The sequence below is a fragment of the Bos javanicus genome, chromosome 26 (assembly GCF_032452875.1).
Source record: "Bos javanicus breed banteng chromosome 26, ARS-OSU_banteng_1.0, whole genome shotgun sequence".
Lineage (NCBI taxonomy): Eukaryota > Metazoa > Chordata > Mammalia > Artiodactyla > Bovidae > Bos > Bos javanicus.
Genome location: NC_083893.1, coordinates 13315870 through 13325958, shown reverse-complemented (window position 1 = coordinate 13325958; position 10089 = coordinate 13315870). Strand labels below are relative to the sequence as shown.

The window sequence follows — 10089 nt, the reverse complement described above, 5'->3', positions numbered from 1 at the left end:
GTGCACTGGGATGATCCAGAGGGATGGGATGGGGAGGGAGTTGGAAGGGGAGTTCAGGATGGGGAACACATGTACACCCGTGGCGGATTCATGGCAATGGAGACAGCCCTGTATCCCTGATTTTTAAGTTCAGAATAGTGGCTTTTATGGCATCAGTCAGCACCAGGGGGCAGAAGAGAAAGCAGTTTGAATGGAAAGAAGCCCAAACTCAAAAGGACTGTGAGTAAATGGTGTAAGCATGTTAAAGCCTCCAACACAGTTCTTAGCACCTAGTAGGTAAGCTATATATGTTAGCTGAATCTTAAAGTCTTAAGTCATTTAATGATGATTTCTAAATTACAGAAAAAGTCCAGGTTCACTGTAGAAAAAATAAAAAATACAGAGAAGCAAAATGACAAAAAAGTGAAAAGTGAAAGTTGCTCAGTTTGTTCGTATTAGTGGCTTCAGTCACGTCCAACTCTTTGCGACCCCGTGGACTGTATAGTGCATGGAATTCTCCAGGCCAGATACTAAAGTGGGTAGCCATTCCCTTCTCCAGAGTATCTTCCCAATGCAGGGATCGAACCCAGGTCTCCCGCACTGCAGGCAGCTTCTTTATCATCCGAGCCACCAGGGAAGCCCACAAAATGAGAAATAAAATTTTAATTATTCATAATATCTCTATTGCCCCAAATTAAGCACTGTTAATGTTTCAGTCAAGTATATTCTCTTTTCCATATATGCATGTCTTACCCCTAAAAATGGGATCACAGTTTATTTTTCTTATTTCATGTTTCTCTGCAACTGTAATTGGTAATATCTACTCTTTAGCTCAACATAGTGTTGTTGAACACATACCAAGCACTTTGCTGAGTTTTCTTATCTGCACAGTTTCATTTAATCCTCAGAGCAATTTCACTATCTCCATTTTACTGATGAGGGAGTTGAAGCTCAAACTTGTCTAGATTTGGAAGTGTCAAACCCAAACTGTACCCCTTCAGCTAGTTTTGGCTGGGCTGAGAAACTAGAAGATCTGCTTTTAGTTGGATGTTTCCTTTAAAAAATCAAGCCCAAGGGATAAATAACTGCCCCAGTGATAGTTTCTTTTTCTTTAACCACACCATTTTAACACTTGGCTGCTGCTCCTCAGTGATTTTAAAGACACAGGGATTTTTGTACATTTTACATTGTATATTCTCTACATTTTAATGGACTACTGGATAACTAAATTGAGAGCAGAGCAAGGCCATGGATTTTATATAAACAATTCCTACTCAACTTAGAAATTTAATTTTATGGTTGTAACTGATGGTCTAAAAACTCCCCAAACTAAACAAAATTATGAAACCTCGCTGAGAGTAACTGGCCTGGGAGAGTCATGAAACTTACAGTGTGATAGTTTAACATTTTGGTTTTCACATCACTGCCAGAGGACGTCAGAACCGAGTGGAGGGATTTGGGTTGACCACTGGCTCTGCGGGCTGACCCACCACATGAGCAAAAGAGGCCTTTTCATTTCTGGCTTTAGTTTTCTCTTCCAGGGAGAAAAAGCTGAAGAATAGATTGAAATATAAAGTGCCTTTTAATGAAATGCTGCCTCATTGTCTTATAATAGGGCTAACAGGGACTGCCGGTGGCTCAGATGGTAAAGAATCTGCCTGCAAAGCAGGAGACCAGGGTTCAATCCCAGGATCAGGAAGATCCCCTGGAGAAAGCCATGGCAACCCACCCCAGTATTCTTGCCTGGGAAATCCCAAGGACAGAGGAGCCTGGTGGGCTACAGTCCATGGGATCTTAAAGAGTCGGACAGGGCTGAAGCGATTAATACTGACTAACACGGTTTATTAACAATATTAGTTAGAGAAGGAATGTATTGTGTGGTGCATTTGTGGGTTCACCCTAACCCCAAAATATGCAGTCAACTTCTGATTGCTCAGGGCAAGGAAAGGGAGATGAGTCAATGCACCAAGCAATGAACAAGATAAACATTTCAAAAATATAAATATAAGCGCGCACAGACATCCCATTCCCCCACCGCCGCCCCTCCACGCGTCCCCGGGACGATCCACAGTGTCCTGCGCTCAGATAACTGTATACAGAAGCCTCGCGAGTGAAAGACACCTCCTCCCTGCAGCCCCGCTGTGTTGGCGCTCGGCGCGGGAGGAGGTTTGCTGCTTTCCCTCCTGGCCTGCACCCGCTACTTGGCGCTACGCGATTGCCTCCACGCCTTCTCGCCCGGGGTTCCCGTTACTCTACCCTGGCCAGCTGGCCCGGGGTCCCAGAGCGCCCGCAGCGCCCAGCGAACCCTGCACCACGGCAGTCACGTCCCGGGCAAGGGCTCGCGCCCCAGCTGAGCGCTGGTTGGTTGCGCTGTCGAGCCCGCGGCCCGGCGATTGGCCCTGGCAGTCGGCTCACGTGGTCCCGAGCAGTTAAGCGGCCTCCCGGGGGCCGCACCCGAGATCTGGAGGAGCTGCGGCCACACGGGGACTACCGGGAGACGGGTGTGAACTCTCGCAAACCGCGGAGTGCCGCCGCCCCTTTGCCTGATGAGCTGCACCAGGTAGGTTCCCTGAAGATTCTCCGACGGAGCTCAGGGAGCGCGCAGCTGTCGGGAGGCTGGGATGCGTTTTCCTGCTGTCATGCCCGCCCCGGAGACCCCAGAGGAGGGCGGGTTGACAAGCTGCTGACTTGAATCTGGAGCCGGGGAGGCCTTAGAGGTGTGAAGATTTGCTCTGAGCATCTTAGGCAGAGCTGATTTCGGTAAACGGCATCTTAAACCAGAAACTGTTTTAGCGTGAGTCAGCTTTAGTTCTGATTCCCTCGTGGATTCTAACCGTATCTCTTGGTCCCGCACAGATGTCTCAAGGACTCGTGGGAAGAGCACTCAGATTGCTGGTTGGGTAGTTGAGCTTTGGGAAAAACTAACGATGGACGATGTTGACTTTCCTTGGTCCTCTCCTTCTTCTGACGGTTTGCCATAGCAAAGCTAGTCTCAGATTTTGAGCAAATGATTATTTTTAAACTCTTGGGCCAGACTTAACATTCCAGGGAAATCGCCATATCCTGAAACTATCTTTCTATAAGTGCAAAATGTGAAAATACAGAACAAACCCCCAAACAAACAAAAACCACCCTAAAAACTACTTAAATAGCTTCTTTAGACATAACTTAGAAGACTTCTCTAAAATTTCTGCCTGTTTATTATTAGACCAATAAATATAGCTTTCTCTCTCATTTGTTTGTTCTAAGTTTGTAGGTCTCCCAGAAAAATCCTAGGGCTAATAAAATGAATTCTCAGAATGTTCTTTTATTATCCATCTTATGATAATGACCATTTGCCTATGTGCTTAGAGCTGCTGGGAAGACAGTTACTAAAGCAAGAATGAGAAATGTCACATACAGTATACACACACTTCTTATCTGAAGGCTAGGATAGGGGAAAAATGTCCATAAGTTTGGCAATGTATACTCAGGGCTAAAGGCCAGAAAAAATATCTTTCTTGATGGACACTTCATGGTTTAATATTTATGGGCATAGTTATGTTTAAATTTTAAATAGCTTTATTATCTTTCTGGTTATAAATATCCATTGCCAGAACATTTGAAAATACCAAAAAAGTACAAAGGCAAAAATAGATCACCTATCACCCGAAGATAATTGTTAACTTTTTGTTGTGCTTCCTATTAGACTTTTCAACATTTATAAGTTCATATATATGTGTTTTATATATATATAAAACACATACATTACATATGTGTTTTATAAATATTATTATATATGTTTTATATATATATATATAACACATATATTGAAATTACCCTATTTTCAGGTTTGGCTTTACCAGTGACTCAGCGGTAAAGAATCTGCCTGCAATGCAGGAGACATGGGTTCGATCCCAGGGTTGTGAAGATTCCCTGGAGAAGGAAATGGCAAACCACTCCAGTATTCTTGCCTGGAAAATCCCATGGAAAGAGGAGCCTGGTGGGCTATAGTCCATGGGATCACAAAAGAGTCTGACATGACTGAGTGACCAAATAATGACAATAATTTTCAGATCATCAGCTTTTCCCACTTAAATGTGGACTTGACATGGATGTCTTTTTGTGTGAAATACAGATTATGTAAAGTTTTTTTTTTTTTTTAATTCATAAATGGCTGCCTTGCACTTGAGTGGGTTATTTGTGTAAAATGAGGAAAAGCATGGTAGTGAAAGTGCAGAGAGAATCCTCTAATTTACTCTTTCTAGTCTTTTGCTCTCAAAACCCTTTGCTGTTTTTATTCTTTCTTTTAAAATGGATTATGGTTCCAGAGAAGTGTAATTAATTCAATAGCAAAATCATCAAAGCAGTTGAGGGAGTGCGGTCTGGAACTTTGATTCTAGAACCTGTCTGGTCATTAGCTTACCTGGGAAGCTTTAAGAACATATATACATTCTTGTCCCCATCCCCAGGGGTTCTGCATTAAGGGCTCTAAGTCCAAGGATTCTGCATTGCAGAAAAAGGAAGAAATCCAACCCGATAGGCCATGGAGGGGGCTTCTGTGGTGGCTCAGACAGTAAGGAACCTGCCTGAAAACAGACAGGTTTAAGAACTGGTGCTCCAGAACAGAGCAAGGGGTTTTAGAGCTGTATTAGAGTTGATCCCATCCAAATCTTTTATTTCTCAGATGGAGACACTGGGACACCAAGAGTTTTAACCCATGGCCTATAGCCAGTCAAGGGTAATGCCAAACATAAGATGCAGCTCTTATCACCTAAGCCTTCATTCCTTTACTTCATGTGAGAGCACTGCGCTGGCTGTAATAGCCAACAAAAATAGTGCAGACATACTTGGGACCAGGGAAAGTGCATTCCAGGTGCAGATGATAACCCCTCTTCTTTCTATTCCAGAATGATCCAGGTCTTAGATCCACGGCCTCTGACAAGTTCGGTCATGCCTGTGGATGTCGCTGTGAGGCTCTGCTTGGCTCATTCCCCACCTCTGAAGAGCTTCCTGAGCCCTTATGATGACTTCCAACGAAGAAATTTTGTGAACAAATTAAAGCCCCTGAAGTCGTGTCTCAACATAAAACAGGAAGCCAGAGCACAGGATGACTGGAAGCCTTCACACAACCAAGCCAAGAAGCGGGTGGTGTTTGCGGACTCTAAGGGCCTCTCCCTCACTGCCATCCACGTCTTCTCAGACCTTCCAGAGGAGCCCGTGTGGGATCTCCAGTTTGACCTCTTGGACCTGAATGATATCTCCTCGGGCTTAAAGCTCCATGAGGAGAAGAACCTGATTCTGGATTTCCCTCAGCCTTCAGCTGACTACTTAAGTTTTCGGAACCACTTCCAGAAGAACTCTGTCTGCCTGGAGAACTGCTCTTTGCAGGAGCGAACAGTGACGGGGACTGTGAAGGTGAAGAACATGAGCTTTGAGAAGAAGGTTCAGATCCGGATCACTTTTGACTCCTGGCAGAGCTACAACGATGTGGACTGTGCCTACATGAAAAATGTGTACGGCGGCTCAGAGAGTGACACCTTCTCGTTTGCCATTGACCTACCCTCCGTCATCCCCACAAAGGAGAAAATTGAGTTCTGTGTCGCCTACCATGCTAATGGGCAGGTCTTCTGGGACAACAACGAGGGTCAGAATTACAGAATCGTCCATGTACAGTGGAAGCCTGACGGGGTGCAGACGCAGATGGCAGCCCAGGACTGTGCCTTCCACCAGGCGCCACCCCCCAAGGCCGAGCTGGAGTCGACAGTCTTTGGCAGCCCAAGGCTGGCCAGTGGGCTCTTCCCAGAATGGCAGAGCTGGGGGAGGATGGAGAACTTGGCCTCTTACCGATGAATGAAGCAACCTGGTGACCGGTCTTGACCTTACGCCCCCATGTAATTCTAGGTCTGTGTTGCTCAATCTTAGGAAGGCGTTGCTACTTTCCTTCAGTAGGTTTAGGTTGGAGCTTTTGAGACCTGGCTACAAAAAAAGATAGCCCCTTGAGAATTTAGTGTGGAGGGTTTGTATGGATGACACTGCCCAGTGTTGCTGTGGAGGATCAAGTTACAGCCTGGAACCCTATTTTTATAAAAGTAATATTCTGTCTATACCCTTTTGTCCTTCCCTCTCAATTCACTGGCTTTCATCTTGGGCAAGGAAAGGTTGAGGAAGGACAGTGGATGGTGATGGAAAGCTGTGTTAATGGTATGAGGAATGTCTGAAAAGTATACACACAGGGTCCTGCAGCTCAGGTCAGAGTAGGAGCAGGAGGTCTGATACTTAACTGTTGGTGAGAAAATGAAGGTTATTTTGGTTTTTTAAGTTGGTTTTACAGGTTTCTCCTGGGGAAGTAATTTGTAGGGGGAAGAAAAAGACCCATTCTAGGTATTCTCGGGGAGAAGAACCCAAACAAACTTTAGGGGTATTGGGTGGTTATTGGGGAAAGGTGAATTATAACTCTGGAGAATCAGATTTTATACGAAGCCTTTCTGTTCAAACGTGACTCATCAAAAAACATGATTTAGGGAAAGCTTAAGCACATCTGGCTTTGCAGTCCTAGTGGGATAAGTGACCTTCCCTGTGGCCCAGGTATTATGCTTGGGTTCTCAGTGTAGATGCTGCCTAATCCAAAAAAACCATGCCATCATCGTTGGCCAGCAACTGGTAGGGACTCTATGTCATGTCAAGGATCACTCTCTGCAAGTGTCGTGATAAACCAGAATGTTGTAGTTGCCTAACGCAAGTATCTGAAGGGTCATCTGATAACTCATGAGTGTCTGACCTCATCAGAAGGTCCCCTGTGTTTGCTGGCATTCCTCCTGCGACACTGTTGTATCTTCAAGAGTGTTGTCAGTATACACAACTCGCATCCTTCATATTGAAGGTGACTCATTTCTCTGCCACACTTTATTGATGTGATATTGGAAGTGAAGACTGACACTGATTCTCAATTCAAGAATCCAGTATCTTGCACATAAAAGTAGCCATTTCTTGCCTATATTCTTCTTGTTATTTTACGTCTTCCTACCAATTTCTTGAAAGTCAACATTTTTTTTTAATGGCTGTGAATTGTTTTGGGTGTGTTGTAATATACTTTGTTTTGGACTGTGCATAAATCCATTCTGTAAGGTCTTCAGAACAGGAGCCTCTCAATGTTCCCTTCTATCATCGTGTACATCCGTTGAAAGGTGTTCTGAGAATGCAGTTAATTTTAACACGTGTGATATGCCATGCTGGAAAATCTATTGGAATAACTCTGCTCTGACAGTATTTGAGGTTTGGCTAGCACCCACAATTTTTCTAGTCTAAATATTTCACTCTTCTGTAGCTATCCTCTGTGAACTTCTCACTTTAAAAATAAAAGTGTTTGATATAAGATCTGAGAATGTTTGCTTTCTCAAAGTCCCAGTTAGTTAAATAAGAAACCATCAACTGAGATGCTCCTGTTTTGTTTAACTGAGCAAGGTTAGTTTGGACCAGGAATTGGATCCGCCTGAAGGTATTCACAAGGTCCCAGTCTCATTAGTGAGAATTTCTACCTATTGACCATTGGGGCTGGGCTCTAGGGGCAGAGACTTGGGCTGCTGGGACTGTCCCCATCTGTGCTGTCTGCTCATCACGCACTCTCAGTTTTATCTTGGGGGCCGTTTCTTGGCTTGAAGTCGGGGAGGGGATGGTGTGGGAAGGGCTGGAGCAGCTACTGTCTCCTGAGTTCCAGCTCCTTTGTGAAAGGGCAAAGCTTGGAGCTGCAGGGAGGGTGTGTGTCGCAGGCAGCGGGCATCAGTCCCAGACTGAGGGGAGGCTCAGCTCCTCGGGGTGGGAAGCAGCAGGTCCAGGAAACAAAGTCTTAGTTCCAGTTCTTGCCTAAAACTCCAGAAAGGGCTTCTGCACAGTGTCTCTTAAGGGGGAATAACCAACCTTCTAGAAAGGCCGAATGATGAAAAACAAATTCTATCATAACATTTTCTTCATCAGAAGTTGTGAACTATAGGCTTACAGACTGTATCTGGCTGCAGACATTTTTTCCTCTTCTAAAGAATGTTTTAAATTATGAAAGTATGATAACACATTTACAGGAGACTTGGAAACTATAGAACAAATTTACATATAGTTCCACTATATATTATAGTTATTCTTGAAGTTGATTAATTAAGAGTTTTAGTTGGAGTTTTAACATCAAACTCTCAAAAATTAATAGAATGAATATACAGAGAAGTAGAAGGATATATGACACCCCACTCCAGTTCTCTTGCCTGGAAAATCCCATGGACGGAGGAGCCTGGTGGGCTGCAGTCCACGAGGTCGCTAAGAGTCGGACACGACTGAGCAACTTCACTTTCACTTTTCACTTTCATGCCTTGGAGAAGGAAATGGCAACCCACTCCAGTGTTCTTTCGTGGAGAATCCCAGGGACGGGGAAGCCTTGTAGGAGGCCGTCTATGGGGTCGCACAGAGTTGGACACGACTGAAGCGACTTAGCAGCCACAGCAGCAGAAGGGTATAGTATCTCTGAAAATGACTGCAGATTTTTTTTGGACACAGGTTGATTTTTTGTTTCTTTTTTTTTTTTTAAGAGAATTTATTGCCAAGAGCAGGCCATCAGCAGGCTACATTAAAACAAAATCTGAATTTCCTTTTAGCTCAAAACGTTGCAAGGTCTTTCCTTACAGTGACCGTCACCTGGAGTTGAGTGCAGCTGCCTCCGTTGGGTGGGCTTTACCTGCTTTTTTCTTGTCACCCCTCCTTCATTCTCTCATGCTGTCCCTCTACCTCTGTAAGCACTGGAGTTCATCACCCACATTTTGTTTCCTCTGGCTCTCTACTGGTTAGGTGAAGACCACTCTCTTACCATAGGATGCAGAAAAGTTAAATATCAGTCTGACGGGGACCTTGAAAACTGTAGGATGCAAATGTCCGCCTTTAGAAGAGAAATTCAGATTCAGAGAGGGGAAGTGACTTGTTTGAGGTCCTGTGGCAGGTTGAGTCGGCCTGGAACAGTGACTTCTAGGTTGGACAGTGATTTTTTGTTTTGTTTTTTAGTATTTTTATTACTTTTCTTTTTTAAATCAAAGTTTTTATTATTGAGGGCAGTGACTTTCTGCCTAGTGTTTTGCTTCACATTTCTTTCTTGAAGTCTTCCCTGAAGACCCTCCTTTCCTAGCAACCCCCTTTCTTTTTTTAGTTAAATTAAAGAATTTAATTTAATTTAATTTAATTTATTGGAGCGTAGTTTATTTACACTGCTGTGTTAGTTTCTGCTGTACAGCAAAGTGAATCAGTTATACATGTATCCACTCTTTTTTGGGTTCTTTTTCAGTACAGTTCATTAGAGAGTATTGAGTAGAGTTTCCTGTGCTATCCAGTAGTCCTTATTGTGCGTGTACTCAGTCACATCTGATTATTTGTGATCCTTTGGACTGTAGCCCACCAGGCTCCACTGTTCATGGGATTTCTTCAGGCAAGAATACTAGAATCAGACGCAATTTCTTTTTCCAGGGGACGTTTCCAACCCAGGGATCAAACCTGAATCTCCTGCATTGGCAGGTGGATTCTTTGCCACTAAGCATTGGGGAAGCCCCTAGGTCCTTATTCGTTATCTCTAATATTTTACACACTATTGTGTGCGTATGTCAGTCCCAATCTCCCAGTTATCCCTCCCCACCCCTTACCCCCCTGGTAACCATAAGTTTGTTTATTACATCTGTGACTCTATTTCTGTTTTGTAAATAAGTTCATTTGAACAATTATTTTAGATTCCTCAGCACCCCTATATTGTCAAAATCTCCACTGTGTTTTTCTGGTAAGCCTTTTAGCCTCCTGCCCTTGGCAGCTTTGAAATTTGACAAATACCTTGAGTGGAAAATGAGCTGAGTGTCAGATTCGGTCTTCTACACACCCTCTCACCAGAATATTGACGTAGTCTGAACTCACATTTTCTTTTTTTTTTCCAGCTTCTTGAAGCCATCTGTCAATGTCATTGGTATTCTTCCAAAGCAAAGTTCAGGTTTTCATTTTCTTGTCCAGAATCAGCAAATACATCCAGGTACAAACAGCTGCAGTGTGTCAGTTCAACTTAGCCATAAAGTCTGGTTGTTTTAGTAACTTTCCAGTGCTTTTAAACAATTTGTTGGT

The 10089-nt window shown here is 43.8% G+C and overlaps 1 protein-coding gene across 1 annotated transcript; it reads left to right on the top strand.

Annotated features, from left to right (window-relative positions):
• The first annotated feature begins 2302 nt into the window (after nt 1-2302).
• On the top strand, nt 2303-7335 carry PPP1R3C (protein phosphatase 1 regulatory subunit 3C). Its single transcript, XM_061402789.1, has 2 exons — nt 2303-2539; nt 4869-7335. The coding sequence occupies exons 1-2, from the start codon at nt 2526-2528 to the stop codon at nt 5809-5811; spliced, it is 957 nt and encodes a 318-aa protein (XP_061258773.1). The 5' UTR covers nt 2303-2525; the 3' UTR covers nt 5812-7335.
• Nucleotides 7336-10089: the final 2754 nt, after the last annotated feature.